At 37.8% G+C, this 22,404-nt stretch overlaps 2 protein-coding genes across 2 annotated transcripts; one reads left to right on the top strand and one right to left on the bottom strand.

The window, feature by feature from the left end:
• Positions 1 to 415: 415 nt before the first annotated feature.
• On the top strand, positions 416 to 925 carry LOC108984569 (uncharacterized protein At4g02000-like). Its single transcript, XM_018956575.1, has one exon. The coding sequence runs from the start codon at positions 416 to 418 to the stop codon at positions 923 to 925; it is 510 nt and encodes a 169-aa protein (XP_018812120.1).
• An 8,440-nt stretch (positions 926 to 9,365) lies between these two features.
• On the bottom strand, positions 9,366 to 10,103 carry LOC108984568. Its single transcript, XM_018956574.2, has one exon. The coding sequence runs from the start codon at positions 10,101 to 10,103 to the stop codon at positions 9,366 to 9,368; it is 738 nt and encodes a 245-aa protein (XP_018812119.2).
• Positions 10,104 to 22,404: the final 12,301 nt, after the last annotated feature.

Genomic DNA, 22,404 nt, shown 5'->3' on the forward strand with positions numbered 1-22,404 from the left:
CACTTTTTACACAAAAAAACAAAAAAAAAAACTTGTTTTCAAAACAAGATTAGTAGATTCCATCATGTGTATAGAATCAAGAGGCTAGTTTCCTACCATCGAACTATCTATCCCCCTGTCTTGTGTCGTTATTGACCCTTGCAACCGCCCTTTCAATCACAAGGGAGTGTTTAATATGATATAAATCGTTACTAACGGATCTAATATGAAGGGAGTGTGTGTGGTAGGCCCAACGCTACGCAAGATGGAAGATTTGGAGTTTCGATGAAAACAACTATGCCTCTCTTCGGAGGAGGAGGTAGTTCTCGAGTTTCCTGTAGAGGAAGAAGAGGAAGTATTATGTAAAGGTGAACGTAGTCTCATTGGGAAAGTATGCAGTGATCGTGTTATTGGGAAAGAACTTATTTCAAATACGATGACTAAAATCTGGAGGATTAGCAAACGGGCTGTATTCCAAGAGGTGGAGAAGAATGTTTTCGTAGTAACTTTTGAAACGCATGCAGATAAGAACAGAATCTTAGAAGGTATGCCTTGGCTTTTTGATAATGTGTTGTTTCCCCTGCGTCCTTATGATGGTAGGCTGCAACCTACTCAGATTAAGTTCGAATCTGAGATCTTCTGGTTACAAATGCATGACCTACCTCTGGGGAAGATGACAAAGGAATGTGGAGAGCAGATAGGTGCCTCTGTTGGCAAGGTTTTAGAGGTGGATGCAATGGATGATGGTGTAGGGTGGGGAAGATTTATTCGAGTGAAAATTAATATGCCTCTGTTTAAACCTATTGCTCGTGGGAGATTTATTCACTCGACTGGTGGGAAGTTATGGGTGCCTTTTCAATATGAGAAACTTCCAAAGATCTGTTTCAGGTGTGGATGGTTGGTTCATGATGTTGCTGGTTGTTCTAAAAGTGGACCAGGTTCGTAATGGAGGATAACTTCTCTATGCAGTTTGGTGCATGGCTTCGTGCGGAGGGGGGTACCCGTCGTAAATTACCTCTTTTGTCTTCTGTTGCAAAGGAGGGCACGAAGGAGTGAGTCGGTGGTGTGGTGATGGAGGAGCATGGTCATCAGCCTACGGTGGTGGCGGAGTTGCAGTCCGTGCAGAATGAGGGTGTAGGAGGTTATGATAGTGGCAATTTTTCAGGCATGAACCTCGGAGGGGGGTCAACTACTATTCAACAATTGGATAGTGGGGGAAAGGATAAGCAGGTGCTGAATGATTGTGGATTCTGTTTTGGTAGTAGCAAGTTTTCAGGAATGAAATTCGGGAATGAGCCAACTTTACCTCAGGATTCTGAAAGTGCGGGACTTTCAAAACAGCAGACAAATGAGACTGATAGTAGTGCGCATGCTACTCCCTTTAACCTGCAAGATTCTTTTGCAAACACGATACAAAAGAAGGGCCATGATGGGCTCTCACGACTTGTCCAACTAGCTTCTTTGGATTTGGTTAAGAAGCCCAATTGGTTACAACACAAAGGAGGACGGCCCAGAAGTCCTGTATCCCAAGTCTCAACGGACTTAACGGCTTTTGTGGTAGATACATCAACTAATCGGTAGATAGCACAGGTGAGTGAAAGTGATCCTATTCAGTGCCTACAGACAAGGGGTGGCAAGTGGAAGCGACAAGCCCGTTTTAAAGGCAAGTCTACTTTACTGCCTACATCTCAATCTGGTAGGAAGAGATTGGTTGATGAAGATGAAGAATTGTTCCCAGATATAGTATGCTTGAAGAAAGATAGATTTGAAGGGGATTCACAAAATGATTTGGCAGAGGCTGTGTATCAGCCCCGCCAAGCATTATGAAAATTATAAGTTGGAACTGTCGGGGGCTTGGGAACCCCCGAATAGTTCAAAGCCTTTGCTCCATAGTGAAGTCTAAAGGGCCCGAGGTGGTATTTGTTATGGAGACGAAGCTATAAGTTCAACGTGCAAGATTAATAGCAACAAAGGCAAGGTATGACAATTGTTTGGGGGTGGATGCTATTGGCAGGAGTGGTGGTCTTATGCTTATGTGGAAACATGATAAAAATATTGAACTGCTTAATTACTCTAGTAGGCATATTAATGTTGTGGTTTCAGATGCTTGTGGTGAGAAAAAATGGCTGCTTACTTGTTTTTATGCTCATCTCGAGGCTAGTCAGAGGAGAATATCTTGGGATTTATTAAAATCTTTTAAAAATGTTTTTCAAGCTGGTGTGTCATTGGAGATTTCAATGAGATTCTCTCCAATGATGAGAAGGTGGGAGGCAGTGTGCGAAGTGAGAATCAAATGGAGTTGTTTAGACAAGTTTTAGAACAGGGACGGTTACATGATTTGGGCTGGAGAGGGGAGAAGTACACGTGGAGTAATCGTCATGAAGATGCTACTTACATCAGGGAGAGACTTGATAGAGTTATGGCTACTCAAAATTGGATAGATGGTAATAGTCAGTATAAGGTTGAATCTCTGGCAGCTATTTGTTCTGATCATCGACCTATTGTACTTGAATGGGGTTCGGGCAGTGCAGTTCAGAGCTGGGGTTCTAGCAGCTTCAAGTATGAATATAATTGGGGTAGAGAAGCCGGTTGCAGTGCTTTAGTAGCATCAGAATGGCGAAATGGAACTGTGGGGATCAATATGTTAGATACTGTGCAGTCCAAGCTAAAGTATTGCAGTAAAGAACTCAAGAAATGGAGCAAGAACTTGGATAGTGAGAGAACTAAAGTCATTAAGGAAAAATCAATGCTGTTAGATCAGCTTTAACAAAATGAAGATCCGTGTTCTATGACTGCTCAGAAACAGCTTCAGAAGGATATAGATTTTCTTCTGGATCAAGAGGACATCAAATGGAAGCAAAGGGCAGAGAAACACTGGCTAGAAAAGGGGGATCGTAATACTAAGTTTTATCATGCTTGTGTCAACCAGAGGAAGAAGAAAAATTCAATCCAAAAAGTTGTCACTGCTGAAGGGGTGCTTTTGACAGAACCTGGAGAAATTTTGCTTGGCTTTTGGCAGCACTTTTCTCAGGTATTTCTCTCTACTCATCCTCCTAGAGATATCATTTTGCAGTGTTTAGCAGGAGTGGACACTCGAATCTATGATGACATGAGACTAGATTTGGAGAGGGGTTTCTCAAGTGTGGATGTACCATTCGCCTTAAAACAAATGTCTCCTTTTAAATCTCCCGGGGCAGATGGGTTTAGTGCTGGTTTCTTTTTAGATCACTGGGATATTGGGGGAATGGATGTATCTAATGCTGTCTTGGAGTTCTTAAGCAATGGAGTTATGCCTGCAGGACTAAATCATACTTTGATTGCTTTGGTGCCAAAAGTTAATTCTCCTTCCTCTATGAATGATTTTCGACCAATTAGCTTATGTAATGTTTTATATAAGCTAATTTCTAAAGTCTTGGCAAACTGAATGAAAAAAGTGCTGACTACGGTTATCTCATGGAACCAAAGTGCTTTTATCCTAGGTAGGCTCATAACTGATAATATTATGGTAGCCTATGAACTCCTTCATACTATGAAGCCTCGACAAAAAAGTAAGGTGGGAATTATGGCCATTAAATTGGATATGTCCAAAGCATATGACAGAGTGGAGTGGGATTTTTTGGAAGCAATGATGTTGAAACTGGGATTTGGAAACAAGTGGACAGGTTTGATAATGACTTGTGTAAAATCTGTTACTTATTCTGTTAAGGTAAATGGGGTTCCAGGTAACATTTTTTTCCTTCTCGAGGCCTTAGACAAGGAGACCCATTGTCTCCTTATTTATTCCTCCTATGTGCTGAAGGCCTCATTTCTTTATTCCAACAAGCTGAGAGAGATGGTCTTCTTAAGGGTGTTGCTGCTTCTAGGGGAGGCATGCCCATTAATCACCTTCTCTTTGCAGAGGACTATGCCATTTTCTGTAAAGCAAAACAAGAGGAGTGGAATCACATAGAACATATCCTGTGGCAGTATGAGTGTGCTTCAGGTCAAACTATGAACAAGCAAAAAATGTCTATACTCTTTAGTTCAAATACTGTCACTGCAGCAAGGGAGTTGATCATTGAGTCTACAAATGGGGTACTATGTGGAAATTACAATAAGTATTTAGGCTTACCTACTATGGTAGGTAGGTCTAAGTATAACACTTTTAGATGTTTGAAAGAGAAAGTTTGGAGAAGAATTAATACCTGGAAAACAGAAATGTTATCGGCAGCAGGAAAGGAAATTCTTATTAAGAGTGTTTTGCAAGCTATCCCGGCATACACCATGAGTGTGTTTAGCTTACCATCTGTTTTGTTAAAAGAAATGGAAGCTATGATTTCTAGATTTTGGTGGAGTCACAAGAAAACAGGTAAAGGCATTCATTGGAGGAGTTGGGAAAGACTAGGGGAAGTAAAAAACAAAGGAGGCCTTGGTTTTAGAAACCTAACTAGTTTTAATAGGGCCCTATTGGCTAAACAAGTTTGGAGATTACTTCAAGCACCAAATTCCTTGGTGGCACAGATCTATAAGGGGAAATATTTCCAAAATTGTAATATTTTGGACATAGCATTCAAATATGGCATGATAGATGGCTTCCACAACCTCTTACTTATCGAGTTCAAACCCCTATCAATAGGCTAGCTACAAACTCAATAGTGGTTGAGCTGATTGATGCTGATTCTTTAACATGGAAGACTGACTTAGTAGAAGGAGTTTTTAACTCTGATGAGGCACTACTAATCTGTAGTATTCCACTCAGTCTGAGGAATAACAATGACCAAATGATATGGGTGAGCAATGCAAAGGGTGTTTTCTCTGTGAAGAGTGCTTATTTCTTGGATTGCCTTATCAAACAACAGTCTGTTGGTGAAGCTTCAAATGGAGTGGCTGTAGAAGAGCTATGGAGGAATCTATGGCAGTTACATGTCCCAGGGAAGATCAAACACTTTTTATGGAAGGCACTTACTGACATTCTGCCTACAAAACAGGTGTTACTGAAAAGACAGATTGTGGAAGAGGGCTTGTGTCCTATCTGTCAAAGCAATGAGGAGAATGTTATTCATGTTCTATGGAATTGTTCTGCTGCTATGGATGTTTGGGGAGAGAGAGAGAGTCCTCTAAACAAATGGAGCTCTGTTTATAAGGATTTTAGATTGTTATGGTTGGACATGGTTAACAGGTTGGATGTTGTGCAGCTAGATCGAGTGGCTGTTATTCTTTACAAGATCTGGGCTAGAAGGAATTGTTTTGTCTTTAAAAACATTTTTCATAGTCTACTTGCTTTAGTTAAATTAGCTTTGAATGAAGTAGAAGTTTTTCATGAATCTCAGGTGAGATTAACTTATGTTGCAGACAGAATACTTCCACAAATCAATTCAGTAGAATGGAGGCCACCAGCAGATCCTTTTTATAAGTTAAACTTTGATGCTGCCTTTGATTCTGAGAAGAGGTTGATGGGTATTGGCATAATGGTGAGGAACAACAGAGGAGAGGTGCTAGCCGTGGTTTCTGCTCCAAAAAGTCATGTTTGTTCTGCATTCTCTGCAGATTGCTATGCACTTTTAAGAAGCATCAAGCTGTGCCACAAGTTATGCTTATACCAGGTAGTGCTCGAGGGTGATGCAAAGGCAGTAGTGGATAGTGTCAATGGATATAACAACAACCATTCCTGGCAAGGGCTGTTGATTGAAGATATACAATTCTTTATGAAGGGACAAGCAGATTGGAGCTTAAAGTTTACTAAGAGACCTGGAAATAAAGCTGCTCATATTGCAGCAAAGCTAGGCATGTATCTAGATAGTGAATCAGTATGGATAGAGGAGGGCCCTCCGAAAGTTTTGTCAATCACTTTGCTTGAGAAGCCATGTACTGTTTGATTTGAAGTAATGGAAGTATATTTTCTGTTTCAAAAAAAAAAAAAATCGTTACTGGTTGCCTCTGCCCTTTCCCATGAACTTCGCAATTAGGATAATGGACTCTCACGAATTATCTATTTTTGTCGGATCTCTTTGTACTTCAAATATTTTTCAAATATATAAACCTCCCAAACTGCAACTCAGTTTACTATCAATTTAGGCAAATCATCCAAAAATTATATATTTTTAAAACAATAAAACCAATGTTAAAAAAATTATGTTATTTCTTGGTTTCTAAATAATTTTCCAAAAATGTACCATTTTGTTTAGATATAAAATAATTAATAAAATCTACATCTTTCTATCAGTTTCAATTTTTAGATAAGTGGTGATTTCACATATTACCAGTGTAGAGATACTAAGTCTGAATCTTGACTCTACACTCTACCTCATTTAATTAAATATTTCACATATTGGACACATTCATTAAGGGAGAGTGTTAAGATATAATATAAATAATAAAATGTAAATATTTCCATCAGCTAAAGATTTTTAGACAAGTGGTTATTTCGCATTTTAATTTTTTTTTTAAAAAAATTTGATTTAGTTGGATTTTGTTTTGTATTTTTTGTTTTCAAGAATTTATAGGTGTAGTTTTATCTTTTTAAGGGGAAAAGGAGATCAACTGAAATTCTTTAGTAGTATTTTTTTTTAAATTATTCATCAATTGTTGACAATACATAGCTTGTCCTGGAGTATTAAACTTACATAGCCTTCCAGACCATCTTCTATCCACACTACCTCCTCATTTACATTGTATGCAAATTTAGCTAAAAAATGTGTTACCTTATTAGCTTTTCTATACGTGTGTGTGATTGACCACAATGGTTTATGTACTAACAAATATATGCTATCTGCTATAAGTTGGCCACTCCACTCCCAATTCTCATCTTCACAGTTAATAACCTTAATAACCCAATAGCATCTCCTAAAAAACAGCATCCCCAATATTAAGTTCTGAACATAGCTTCAAAGCTCTCCACAAAGCCATTGTTTATGCAACAACAGAAGAATTAACATGTGTTTTGTCATGCAAAGAGAAACAAGAACTTCCCCTGTTGCATCTCTTATAATTACTCCTGCTTCCCATCTTCAAGTTTTCCTTTTCATAAGCCGCATCCCAGTTCAGTTTCACCACTCCTTCCCCTGGTGCCTTCCATTTTACAAACTCTCTTCCTCCTCTGATACTAGTTGTTCTGCTACTTCTGGTTGTTCTGCTGCTACCTTGAGCACTCTGATACTCCTTTATGTTGTATCTGGCTTGGGTGAAGATGACATTTGGACTAGAAAAACCCTTCTCAAACACAAATTTGTTTCTCCTCATCCATATATTTCGAAGCACAGTAGCTGCTAGACCAAGCTCTTCTTCATTCAACCTCTCTACCATTTTCCTCCATACTCTCCCAACTTCCTCTTCACTTGACACCCATTTCTGCATTAGACTTCGCTTCTCAGCCCAAACATCCACAGCAGCAAGACAACTCCATAAGGCATGGCACGAGGTCTCTTCTTCTCTCTCACAGATGGGGCATGTAGACTCGTCTATCACCATTCTTTTAAACAGATTACTTTTTGTTAGTAAGCAATTATTTATTGCTTTCCAAACAAACATTTTGATCACCCCAAGGATATTCACCCTCCATAACTCTCTCCATCCTTCCCCTCTTATAGACCCAAATGAAGACTCCCCACTCCTCCATCTCTTCCTCTCCATCTCAAAATGGTATGCAGATTTTACACTTAAAGACCCTTTCTTTGATAGAACCCAAATATGTTTATCTACAATCTAGTTGGGTTTATAGGTATACTACATATAATACCAACCTCTTCTTCATTGAACACCTCATTCACTAACTCCTCCTTCCATCTACCACACTCCTCTTCAATTAGTTGGTCTACTCGAGCCTCTACTTCCAACGCCTTCCTTGGAGACTGTATCTTGTAAGAAGATAACTTTGGGATCCACCTATCCTCCCACACTTGGATTTTCTTCCCATTTCCAAGTCTCCACACCAATCCATCCTTCAAAAGCTCTAAAGAACCCCATAAGATTCTCCAATTCAGTGAAGGGTTAATCCCCAGCTTTGCTTCCAACACACTGGTATGCTTGTGATTTTATCTTTCAGGATTCTTGCAGCCAAGGAGTTAGGATTGATTAAAGCTCTCCAACACTGTTTTGCTAGTAGAGTTATATTAAGACTCTCTAGTTCTTTGAACCCTAACCCCCCACAGAATTTTGACCCCCCCTCTCCCCCTCCACCATTCTACTCCAACGCATCCACTTGATCTTCTTGCCATTGTTCCTATGGCCCCAGCATAATTTAGACATTAAAACAGCAATCTCCTTGCACAACGTTTTTTGTAGAGCAAAAACACTCATGTGGTAAGATGAAATAGCTTGAATTACTACCTTCAATAATACCTCCTTTCCAACAGATGAGAGGAAATAATTTTTCCAATTATTTATTTTAAGCCAGATCCTGTCTTTTATTCCACGAAATGTATTATACTTTGATCTTCCCACTAGTGTGGGCATACCAAAGTACTTTTCATAATTGTTCTGCACCCTACCTCCCAGCTCCTTCACAATCTTGTCCCAATCTCTATTTCTACCATTGGAACTAAACATAATGGATGTTTTCTGCTTGTTCAAGCATTGTTCAGACACCATCTCATACATGTTCAAAATGCCACTGATTTTTTGCCATTCATCCCAACAAGCTCTCCCAAAAATTATGCAACTATCTGCAAAGAGAATGTGAGTAAGTCTAACTCCACCTCTAGCCACTCCTACTCCCCTTAACTCACCTCTTTCTTCAGCCCCATTAATGAGGTTACTTAACCCTTCAACACATAATAGAAATAAGTAGGGGGAAACGAGATCACCTTGCCTTAGCCCTCTTGTTGGTTTTATCACCTTTCCTGGCTCACCATTAATAATCACAACATAGGCACCAGTGGCAACACACTCCATTATCAGTTTAACCCATCTTGCTCCAAACCCTAACTTCTCCATTACCCTTTTCAGAAAGGACCACTCAACCTTTGGAGATGTCTAACTTTAGAGCCATACTTCTCTCCCTTCCTTTAAGCTTGGTTTTCGTGGTGTGCAAGGTCTCATAAGCTGCAATTATATTGTCTACTATCAACCTTCCCGTTACAAAAGCACTTTGATGCTTGGATTTAATAGCATTCAGCACCTTCTTCAGTCTATTTGCAATGGTTTTAGCTATCAATTTATACAGCACATTGCATAGGCTTATTGGTCTATAATCCCCCACCTTTCTTGGCTCTTCAACCTTTGGAAATAAAGCCACATATGTGAGATTCAAGGATTCCACAAGCTTGCCTCCATTTAAGACACTCAAAGATGCCTCACAAACCTCCTCACTCACTGTGCTCCAAACAGTTTGGTAAAAGCATGCATTGAACCCATCGGGGCCAAGAGACTTGTATGGCCCCATTTGTTTTAAAGCAACCTCCACCTCTTCTCTAGTAAAACTTTTTCTCCAGTTCCTCCACCATACTATTTGTTACCCTTGCCCCCATTGAATTCACACACTCCTCAATCACTTCTCTAGAAGGCTCACCTGATTTATACACTTCAGCAAAATGCTCTCTAAAAGCCTCAACAATCTCCTCTTGATCTTCTTTCACCTCAGACTGATCATCTACAACATACAATATTTGGTTTTTCTTTTTCCTTTGACTGGCATAGGAGTGAATGAACTTTGTATTTTTATCACCTAAACAGTACCAGCTTCTTTTTGCCCTTTTCTTCCACCTTATATCCTCTTGCTCTAGCAGCTTCCCCACTTCCAATTTTAGCTTGTGTATCTTAGTAGTATTATGAAGCCTTTCCATCTCTTGTAGCCTTTTAATCCTTTCAGTTAGCAACTCTATATTTCCATTCATTTCCTTGTCTTTCTTCCTAAACCCATTTGCCAGCCTTCCACTACACACTCTTGGAAGTCTTTGCACATTCGTCATAGGATCAAGAGTCATCTGTTTTTCAGACCAAACCTTTGCCACTAGTCTCTCACATTCCTCCTCCTTCAGCCAACTTGCCTCAAATCTGAACATATGCTTCCTTCTCTTCCTCAAGTTCTTTACCCTTGTGATAGTTAGCACCATAGGTTTGTGATTAGAACATCTAGCAACCAAACTCTCCACCCACACATCTTGGAACATAGCCCTCCACTCACCATTCACTACAAATATATCAAGCATTTCTTTAATGAAAGTATGATCAGAGTGATCATTACTCCACGTGAAAAGATTCCCCACACACCCAACCTCAAACAGACTATTAATCTCCAATGCTTCTCTAAACTGAATCATCTGACTTTCATCTCATAAGCTCCCTCCAACTTTCTCATTTTGAGTCAGGATTTCATTGAAATCCCTTGCTACACACCACGCAAACCCCTCTGATGGCTTAAGTCTTGATAATAGTTCCCACGAATTCTTCCTTTCCCAGCCTCTGGATGACCATAAAATCCAGTAAACCCCCAGGTTCTACCATCCTCTTCATTGACTATTGCACTCACATGCCATTGACAGTAGTTAATTATCTCCACCTCTTTTTTATCTTTCTAGAACAACACTAATCCCTCTTTCCTTCCCACATGATCCACTACAAAACATCCCTCCATCCTCAATCTATTTTTTAACCCTTCTACTCTATTGGCCTTTATCAAAGTTTTTATTAGGAACACAATTTTGGGAGACTTAACCAAATTGTTAAGGTCCTGAGCTGTCCGAGGGTTCCCAAGCCCTCGGTAGTTCTAACATAACAGATTCATATCTGCTAGCGAGGCTGCAAAACAGTCTCCGCCAATATGTCCTCCAACATATGCCCTTCCACTGCCAATTCTGTTCTGCCCTTCTTTTCTCTTCCACCACAAACCCTCTCCCCCTCCATCCCACCATCAAAGCTTCTTTTTAAATCCGAGACAGGATTAGAATTCTCACCTAATGTTCCTTTTCCACGAGCCCTTGTCTTCCATCCTCTCCCCTTCTGTTTGATCACCTACTTTGAAGTTCCAAAATTATCTTCAGCGTGCTCACCATACTGACTTTCCTGGATTACCATAGACCCCTCTACCTCACTTTGAATAATTGGCCTAGTTTTTACCAGACCCACTCCAAGTTCCACCTGACCATCCACCCTATCCTCCTAATCATGAATTAGCCTTACTCTTTCCCTGCTTTTCCCTCTCCCCATTTCCTCCTCAACCTTCCTCCCCCTTCCCCTCCAGTTCTCTACCCTCACCCTTCACATTAATTTCCCTTTCTAGTCCCCCAACTTCAACATCTTGACCTTGTTTTTTGAGATTCTCCTCCCTCCCCTCCTTCTTTTTTATTACTGTTGTTGCTCTTAGCCAGGATCCAAATTGATAAGGCCTTCCAGAGTTTTCCTCCCCCTTACATCCAAATTTATCATGTAAAATGCATCCACAACAAAAGCAAATTTTTGGGAGTTTCTCGTATTTCACTGGTATCCACATTCTTTGGCCTTGAAGCATAATGGTTCTTCCTCGTGCAAGTACCTTCATCAATTCACATTCCACTTTCACCCTAAGATATTGACCCCACTCCGTACTGCCCTCCTGTATATCCACATCCACCACTTTCCCGATTGTTTTCCCTATCATCTCACCCGTTTTCAAGTTCATCCCACTCAAAGGCAGGTTATACATCTGGATCCAAAACTACTCAGTAGAATAATCAAATTGGTTTGGCAAGGTACTTCCATCAAACACTCTCAGTGCAAATAGATAGTTATCAAACATCCATGGACACCCCTTCAAAACGTTATTCCTGTCTCCCTGAGATGCAAATGTAATCAAGAGACAATTCACTCCAATCTCACAGAATTCCATTTGTTTACTAACCCTCCATATTTTCGCCATCATAGATCCCACAATATCCTTCCCGATCGTCCTCTCAACACATATCTTCCCCACCAGACTCCTATCTCCGCTCTTCTTCAATTCTTCTATATTACATAATACTATCTCGATAGGATTGTCCTCTTCTTCATTCAGTTTTAGGCGTTCGCATATCTCTTCAATACCATCCATCATCGTCCTACTAACGAAGCCCACACTCCTTCCTACTCTCAGGGAGTAGAGCAGACTCTTACTTCACCAGAATCACCACTCGAGAGGGAAGATAGAGAGAAGGCTTGCCACGCTTATTGTTGGTAAGCACAGTTTGAAAACCAACCAATATCTAACTATAAATTCTTTAGTAGTTAGGGAACATGGAAAAACTGTTTTGTTTTTTGTCTTGTCTATCATGATGTCATATAATTTTTCAGGAATGGGATTGTGGTTAGAATTTTATCTATTTAATTATTTTGAATTTTGATAAGTGGAATTGTTGTTAGGAAAATTAAGTTATATTCAATGGATAGCATCTCCATCTATTGAGATTCTAGATACCGTCATTTTTTCCACTACCATGATCTGCGATCTCTTTAGTCAATGGACAATGCTTTCCACAACCTCCCATGAAATGGGTTGCAATCAGAAAAATCAAGATATGATTATTATACAAAAGATAAAAATACAATAATGTATGGGAACTGCTAGGGCACCGAGAGTGGGTCCCCACAGTTTCCACTTATAAGTGTAAAATTATTTTTTTTATTTTGTATGTTTTTTTAAAGTATTTTTAAAATTATTTTAAATATTTAAAAAAAAAAACAATAAATTCATTTAAAAATATATTTTTTAATCATTAAGTAAAAAAAAAAAAAACGAAACGATAGAATCTCTCGGACACAAGCTCGATGGCTTAAGCATTTACCATAATGTATTTACCTTTTTCTTGATGCTAACATGGCATGATGAAAATATGAGTCATCAGTAAAGACCCAGATAAGATGGCCATTCGCGATGTTTAGTTTTCCTTATATTTCAAGTTTTTTTCTAAAACATTATTCAAAATAAAATTAATTATTTCTAACTTTAAAAAAATATATTTACTAAATTTTTCATTCCATCATTATCTAAATATAAAAAATAAAATAAGAATTATTCTTACAAAATATGTATTTAAACAGAAAAATTTTACTTATTATCTGGCCAACACTATACACAATACATGATTTTTTATCTTTTTATTTATTTTTTAATAAATATTATTATGTGGTGTAGAGATAATGAATAATTTTACTACGAAACAGCATGTGTCCAGCCGGTGCATATGTGAGTTGACATCTTTTTGTTCGTTTTTTTTTTCTTCTGATTTAGCGTGTTCAGTACGCCAATGTGTTTTTTTCTTATATTTAAAAAGTAAAATAATTTAAAAATAAAACTAACCCAGTAAGTATATCATCCAAAAATAAGGCAAATGTCTCATGTTTTCTATTTTGAAATCCAGAAGGAAAGGAAAACTCATATGCCACTCCGTGAAGATCTTCCACCATTGCGATTTTCGTCCACTCCGGTTAAACACAGCAAATGCTCAAGTTTCAATAATACAAAAAATATAAAAATATATAGTAAATCACTGAAATAGAAGACACTCGAACACAAAGTTAACATACAGAATGAGAAAGAAAATGAGTTCCCATTTGCAGCCTCGCATTTTCGGCAAACTTTATGAATTTTTTCTGTAAGAGGGGAGAAAGGCATCTTAAGATGTTTTTATTTGAAAAGTCCCTTTTGATTTATGCATGGCCGTAAGCTCTCTCTCCCTGTTCATTTCTGCAAGTATTTTCGACAAAACAGCTTTCAAAATTGAGAAATGATAAAATTACTATTTAATAACAACTTTGTTATAATTATGTAATAAAATAATATGATTTTAAATTTCATGCTTAATATTAATCACTACAACAGAATGTGTATTTTGTGACAGAGGAAACTGTCACAAAAAAATGGCAAACCGTCACTAAACATATTTGGTGACGGTTTGAAACCGTCACCATGACCGTCACGTAAAGTGCGTCACAGAAAACATTTGGTGACGGTTTACTGTTCAACCGTCACAAAAAATATTTTTAGTGACGGTTGGAAGTGTTCCGTTCGGTACAACGTTCGAACGTTCCTTTTTTGTGACGGTTATGAACTGTCACAGAAAATCACGTTCGGACGTACAATTAAACGTTCGGACGTTATACCCGACCCGATTGGCGTTCGAATGAGAGAAGTTGACGTTTGTTGTATATCGTTCGAACGTATCATATTTACGTTCGCATGTTAATGCGTCCGAACGTTAATTACAATAAACGTTCGAATATTTGTTCGAACGTAAACGTAAATGTTCAAACGTAGCGCGTTTAATGTTCGGACGTTATTTCGAATGTAAACGAAGGAGCGTCCGAATGCAAGTTCTTTGTTCGAACGTTAGTCGGTTTAACGTTCGAACGATTCAATTGTATTTACGTTCGAACGTTTGGTACAGTGTGAACCAACGTTCGAACGATTTTTATTTACATTCGAACGTACAGATCAGAAATACTAATTTCATAAAATTTAAAAACAAAATACCAATAGTATACATACCCAATTAAGAAGTAACAATGTCTTATAAAAGTACAAAATTAGATATTAAAACTAGTCAGAAATATTGATAAAATTTATTTCTTCTTTTTCCCTCGCCCACGGGGATTCTGTTGCAACGACATAACACGCTCCATTTGCACCATCATCTCTCGTTGCACTTGCTCTTGCACTTCACTGCGTATTCTTTCCTCCTGGTCTCTCTGTTGGTCCTGCAAACGCGTCTCTAAATGAGACTGTCGTTCTAAGAGAGACTCTAACTCTTGCTGTCTCGACCTCATATACTCATTCTCACGCCGTGCAGCTTCTAAATCTGCTGTAAGATTATTAATTTGTGAAGCCGATGAGGTTGAGGAGGATGAACATTTATGCTTGATAGATCGTCCCAAACCTCTTGCCATACTAGACTGCGGCCCGAGCACTTGGGTGAATATGTCTATGTCACTAGGAGAGGATTCCGCAGAAGTCGACTGCATCTCCAACATTTTGTTCTACAATTTAAAAGGTAATGATCGTAAATAATTAGTAACGTATTAAAAGAAATAGAAATAAGAAATAAACTATTAAAATGTTCTATAAAAAATTTATTTAACAAAATTAACACTGCTTACATAATTATCTGCAGCGACAGGATCCATCCACTCACTATGCTCATTAGTGTGAGCAGCAGCATAGACATGAACGAGGGAAAAGTTTTCAGGATCATCACGTTTCTAACAAAGCGACAATATTAGCAATTTTAAAAAGATAATGTTAGTACTTATCAGAAAGAATATCAGGAAAATAAATGAATTCTATAATTTTTTAATTACCATTTTTTCAGCAAGACGGTGGAATGACCTTGAACCGGCACGATGGTGGACAGTCAGAACGGATCTATTCTGTGCATTTGTAGAACTCAAGTGCTACAAAATATATTAAAAATGTTAATTGTAATATGTATACATATAATGTATAAAACGAATATGAATGTAAATAATTTAAAGATATAAATGTAAAATACCTGATAATCTGGAGATGCGAAAAGATCACAACACTTTCTCCAATCATCTAACTTCATCTGCTGAAAAGGAGACTGCGCAGCCTCTTCCAACGTCTCAAACTTCTTGAAGTGGTCATGACATCGTCCTTTGTGACGTCGGAATAGTGTAGCCATCAACTCATTCACGGTTCTCAAATCCTCGCTACGGCTAAAGTCGAGGTCGAATTCATCCTAACAAGGGAATCAGGTAAAAAATATAATAGATTAATCTAAGTGAAAAAAATGTACTGAAAAGTAAACTCACCAGCACACGACTTCGAATGTGCTCCTTAATCTCATTCGGAACATCTCGCCATGAGCGCACATAAAATGGAGCATAAGCTCGAACTACTGTGCCAATATAGGAGGAAAGCGCTGCTGCACTATCATCCACTCCTCCAGTGGAATTATCAGGAATTGTGACCTTCAGTTTACCGTGCCTTCTATTTTTTTCAAGAGAGATTCCACGTGTATAGCCACGACCGCGACGTGCAGATGCATCAACTACATGATAATAATAGATATACTATAATTATAATTATATAGTTATTGAGAAAAAAATATTAACTATATATATAATTATTCCTTACTGGTAGGTGTCGACTGGCTGTTGTTCTCTTCTGTGTTAGCTTGATCTTCAGGAACGGATTCCTCGAGTGGGGAGTCCTCAATGGATTCAGGACTTGGACTTGGCGGAGGCACATTTCTTCGTTGTCGTTTTGGCGGCATTCTTTAAAATAATTAATTATATCAAAGAAAATTAATTAGAAGAAATTATGAAAATTTAAGATATTTTATAGTCACCTATATAAATAAAATATTTAGTACTTTTACTCTTCAGATGAATTTTCCATAGTTGTTTCAGAATCTCCATCAATAACATCTTCATCATCATTATCCACCTCATGCCCGGATTCTGATTCGTATTCATCTTCTGACTCGTCTTCTTCATCTTCCTCCAAACTGACTTGAATTGAATGATCATTTAATACAGACGGGTCGAGATGTACGGGTGGGACATCATCTCTACACAAGGGGAGCAACTCGAGTGCACCGAGGTCAACAAACAAGTTAATACCCTCTCCATCTTCCTGGTATGCCTCAACAATCGGATTGTCATCTTCATCTCCACTATTCTCGTAATCTGCACTCGTTCCTGCTTCATATATATTTCGAGGAACAAATTTTTGTACAACTCGCCAAGTTATCTCCCCACTATCTTCATCAGCACTTTTCATTGGATCAATCAAGTAATAGACTTGGGTAGCTTGACAAGCCAATACGAATGGATCATCTTCGTACCATTTAGATGCAGTATTGACACTCGTAAAGTGATTATCCCTATGTATCGAAACCCGACCACCGCCTAGATCCCACCAATCACATTTGAAGACATATGTTACAGACCCACCCAGATATTTCAATCCGATAATATCACGTATGACACCATAATAGTCAATATCATCTGTTCCATGACTCCCCTCGACCAACACACCACAGTTTTGAGTCTTTCTATTACGTTCACGGTCCAAAGTATGGAATCTATAACCTCGAACCGTGCATGCAGTATATCGAAGTGCTCTATTTGAGGGACCACGGGCCAATGCATACAATTCAGAAGAAATTGATCCGGGATCACGAGCACGTTGTTCCAAAATCTAAAAATTGAAATAGTATATATTTATTATTTTATTATCCAGAGTTAAAAATTTCACAATATAACATATATATAATTTTAGTTCATACACGTTCTTCAAACCATCCGGGAAATTCTTCCTCGTGTCTTGCCTCTATATTTTCTACGCCTTCCGTTCTAAGTTTGTCCATGTGGTCACTGTTATAACATATTGCAAAAGAAGTATATTTTGAGCACAACAATTCTAATTAATTTAAAGAAAACTATAATTATTCAAATAAATTAAATGACATACCTAAGATAATCATCAATCTCTCGGCAGTTATTTAGCACATACCACCGAACCTTACCCAACTCTCCATCAATTAAATCGTAACCTGTTTGTGCACCCAAGGGTCGTACATTCTGGGAAAACACTGATAGCTCACGAGGAGGCGGAGTAGCAAGATCAGCATTTCGCTCTTGACGACTAAATCGTGTCTCAACACCACGAAGATATAGAGAGCAAAATGTTAACCATTCATCGTGTATATAAGCCTCTGCTATTGAACCCTCAGCTTTGGCTTTATTCCCAACAGTGCGCTTCAATCGACCCAAATATCTTTCAACTGGATACATCCAACGGAACTGCACCGGTCCACCCAGAAGTACCTCTCGCGGTAAATGTATTGCTAAATGGACCATGACATCAAAAAATGATGGTGGAAAGATCTGCTCGAATTTACATAGTATAGTAGCAATGTCTTCTTCCAATTTCGACAACACATCTCGATTTACTACCCGAGCGCACAAATCCTTGAAAAACATACATAGTTCAGATATGGCGACACGTACATTAGATGTCAGCTTCCCACGAATTCCCACAGGTAATAACTTCTGCAAAAATACGTGACAATCATGACTTTTCAATCCATTGATTTTCCAATCATCAGGACTCACGCATCTACCAATATTTGAAGCATAACCATCTGGCAACTTCACACCTTGCAACCATTTACAGAAATCAATCCTCTCCTCCCTCGTCATCGTAAAACATGCATGCGGCATGACCACCCTGTTGCCTTCCACCCGCAAATGCAGATTATGTTTAATTCCCATTCTCTCAAGATCTTTCCTCGTCTTGATCGTGTCTTTCGTCTTTTTGTTAATACTCATCAATGTACCCAGTATATTATCACAAATATTCTTCTCTATGTGCATTACATCCAAACTATGTCGCAACTTGCATGACGACCAATACGGCAAATCAAAAAAAATACTACGTTTTGTCCAATTCAATTCTGATACGGCTCGTTTTCTCTTGTTCTTTCCCCGACCTTTGCCAAAATTGTTCGCTCTAACATGTTGCAGTTGTTCCACTATCTCTTCTCCAGACAACTCTTTTGGTGCAATCCTATCCTCTACTCTCCCATCAAACTTGGCACATTCTCTTCTCCATGCATGATTTGCTGGTAAATAACGTCGATGACACATGAAACACAACTTCTGAGAAAATTTTAGCCACTCACTAGCAGTTTCTTTATTACACGTCGGACACGCTAACTTCCCTTTCGTACTCCAGCCGGAAAGATTCCCATACGCCGGAAAATCATTTATGGTCCACATTACCGCAGCATGCATCTGAAAAGATGTCGACTTAGATGCATCATAAGTTCTAACCCCTGTTTCCCATAACTCTTTCAGCTCTTCAATCAACGGCTGCATGAATACGTCAATATCATTCCCAGGTGATCTAGGGCCAGGGATGAGTAAAGTTAACAAAAAGTTTGGCGCCTTCATGCACCTCCATGGTGGAAGATTGTACGGAATCAATACAACGGGCCAAGTGCTATAACTTGTACTCATATTCCCAAAAGGGTTGAATCCATCGGTTGTGAGTCCCAGGCGCACGTTCCGAGCTTCTAACCCGAACTCTGGATACTGATTATCGAAAGACTGCCACGCAAGTGAATCAGCCGGATGCCTCATATACCCGTCATTCTTAACTCTTTTCTCCTCGTGCCACCTCATATCATGAGCTGTTTTCTTACACATATATAGTCTTTGCAACCTAGGTTTCAAGGGAAAATACCGCAACACCTTAACCGGCACGTTTTTCTTACCTTTCCACCTCGACTCTCCACATACAGGACATGCTTGTATCTCCTCGTTCTCCTTCCAAAACAATACACAATCATTCTTGCATGCACGTATGGAATTGTATTCAAATCCTAATCCCTTTCTCAACTGTTTCGCTTCATAAAAGTTCTTAGGCAATGCAGACCCTTCGGGAAGCACCTCGTTAAATAAGTCCAATACCATGTTTATTGCTTTCGTCGACATCCCACACAATGATTTTATGTGAAGCAACCGCACAATAAACGACATTTTGGAATGTTTTGTACAACCTGGGTAAAGCTCGCGCTTTGCATCTTCCCACAGTGAAGGAAAATTTTCACAATCAGTCCCTGATCCACCACTTGAGGCATTGTCGTTAACCTCATCCATAAACATCCCAGCTCCAATGTCACCCAACATCTCCTCCATCTCATCATGCTCATAATCATCATCCATGTGCCATAAATAATTGTGATGATCGACCAATACATCTGCTGACCCTTCATACGGCTCACCATGCAGTACCCATCGCGTATACCCCAGATCCATACCGTTCACAAATATATGACGCTCTACTTCATCCAATCCTATCGCACACAAATTTTTACACCCTCGACATGGACACTTAATGTAACCACGACTATCAGCAGAGGCCCGTGCAAAATCAATGAAAGTTCTTACTCCACATGCATAGGGTACGTAATCCTTTCCAAGTCTATCGTCCAGACGCATCCAATTTTTGTCCATTTCTAAAAACATCCAGATATTAATAACACGTACATTGAAAATTCACATGCATGTCTTGCCTCCAATTCTCATTACTTTTTTGATAAGGTAGTTGGTCCTATCCCATTCGAGATTATATTCTCCATATTACACAAATCTCGTCACTCTACTAATTTCCACGTTAGTAGAAATTCCGGCAGCACCTCCCCATAATTCTCCAAGTATACATGTTCAAATATCGGGATTGTGACCCTACGAACAGTATACCCGAAGAACAATAGAAGAAGATACCGAAACTTCATATTAAACGTGGAAAGTAGTGAGTAACAAAAATGTGTAATACAGATAATATAATCTCAAACTGTCCACACTGGACAATTCAGGAATCAGTGGACACATAAATGTACACTGATTCCCAAACGGGTCTAAGGGTATTTATGCAATGTCACACGCATCTAGCAAAAAATCATACAACAATATCTCCATGTTGTTTAAATTAACAATGTCACCTTCAAGTAGTGTTATATTGTTAAACTAAAGAGGGATGGAAGATTATGTGACCCTACGTTTCGTGTCTTGTACACAACGAGGGAGAATAATCTTGAAGAAATGTTTAAATTTTAGTCTAATTACTTAACCGTCACAAACTGTCCGACCTTGACAACTCTCAAGGCCGAAGAGACTATGACAGTCAAGCAATTAAATTGAAATTTCAACATTTCTTCAAGATTATATTCCCTCGTTGTGTACAAGATCATTATTCTTAAAGTATAATTTTAATTGTTATACTTAATTTCAAAGGTTATACAATAATTTTAATTATTATAATTCTTAAAGAGTTACTTTTATGCTTGTTATTACTTATATATTAATTATTATTATAAATATTTAATTATCATACTTAAATTTCAATGGTTATACAATAATTTTAATTATTATAATTCTTAAAGAGTTACTTTTATGCTTGTTATTACTTATATATTAATTATTATTATAAATATTTAATTATCATACTTAAATACTATTATCACAATATATCAAATCCATATCACAACATATAAAAGTGATAACTCACAATATATTCACAAAATAACATGCCACATGTATTAACATATTTCTAAACTTGAGTAAGCAATAAACATGTATTAACAAAGCCTAATGACAATATATTTTTAATAATAAACACAATATTTCAAATTTATATCACAACATATTTAGAATAACTCACAAACTATTTACAAACTATACAAACAATAATCACAATATGATAAAGAGTAAGCATCAAATCACAACAACATATTGATAAAGTTTAGAAATATACCTAGCACTCACAATATCCTCTTACAAATCAAAATCTTCAAACTTCCCAAAACAAGCAATCCTTCAAAAAAATACAACACAAACTTATTAGAAATATTCTATAACAAAAACACATTCTATAAATATCATAAAATTTAAATAAAGACAAGAAATAAAAATATTATCTTACCAAAACTCAACTCTCTCTCACTCTCTAACTCAACTCTCTCTCACTCTAACTCTCTCTCTCTCTCTCTAACTCTCTCTCTCTCTCTAACTCTCTCTCTCTCTCGTTGAAATCTCTCTCTCTCTCTCTCTCTTTCTCTTTCTGTTGCGCGCACGGGAGAAAAGAAATAATGGGCATCCTCCCGTGCGCGTACTGATTAAGTTCTAAAATTATTAGTTTAAACGTTCGAACGTTAACTTTAAACGTCCGAACGTTAATTCTAAAATTATTCCCGCCCAGAACGTTCGGACGTTTAAAATACACGTTCGAACGTACCCTTCTTATGATATAACATGAAATCTAGCGGGAAAGTTCCCGCACTTTCCTCATATATGTTCGAATGTATCACAATTTCTCGTTCGAACGTTTGTAGATTTATAGATAAACGTTCGAACATACTACTTAAACGTCCGAACGTACATTTCATGAAAGTGTTACCATATTTGAGCGGGAAATCTCCCGCACTAATTTGACTAACGTTCGAACGTTGACGGATTTGATGTTCGAACGTATAGTATAAACGTCCTTACGTCTAAATAATCACACAGATATTAAACATCGAGCGGGAAAATTCCCGCCTCTTAGTTTAACGTTCGAACGTTAACTTCAAACGTTCGAACGTAATATTCCTACTATACTTAACTTATAATATAATATATATACTACATTGTATAGTATTTTGTGCATAATATAATTTATATATTATGCACAAAATATGTGTTTTTCTAAATTACTTATATTTATACTAGTTAAATAATATATTTATACTATAATATTAAGACTAAATTTACTAATAATAGTTTAGTATATGACTATATGTAAATATCATACTACTAAAAATTTACAATATTACTACCATGTTGTTCTAAATTACTAATGTATAAATATAATAGCATGTAATACTAATGTATATATAATATACTATAAACACTAAGATGCATAATAACATCAACATGTAATATTGTAATACATATACTAATGGATAAACACTAATCTATAAATTTATAATA

This window comes from Juglans regia, chromosome 10, assembly GCF_001411555.2.
Source record: "Juglans regia cultivar Chandler chromosome 10, Walnut 2.0, whole genome shotgun sequence".
Taxonomy (NCBI): domain Eukaryota; kingdom Viridiplantae; phylum Streptophyta; class Magnoliopsida; order Fagales; family Juglandaceae; genus Juglans; species Juglans regia.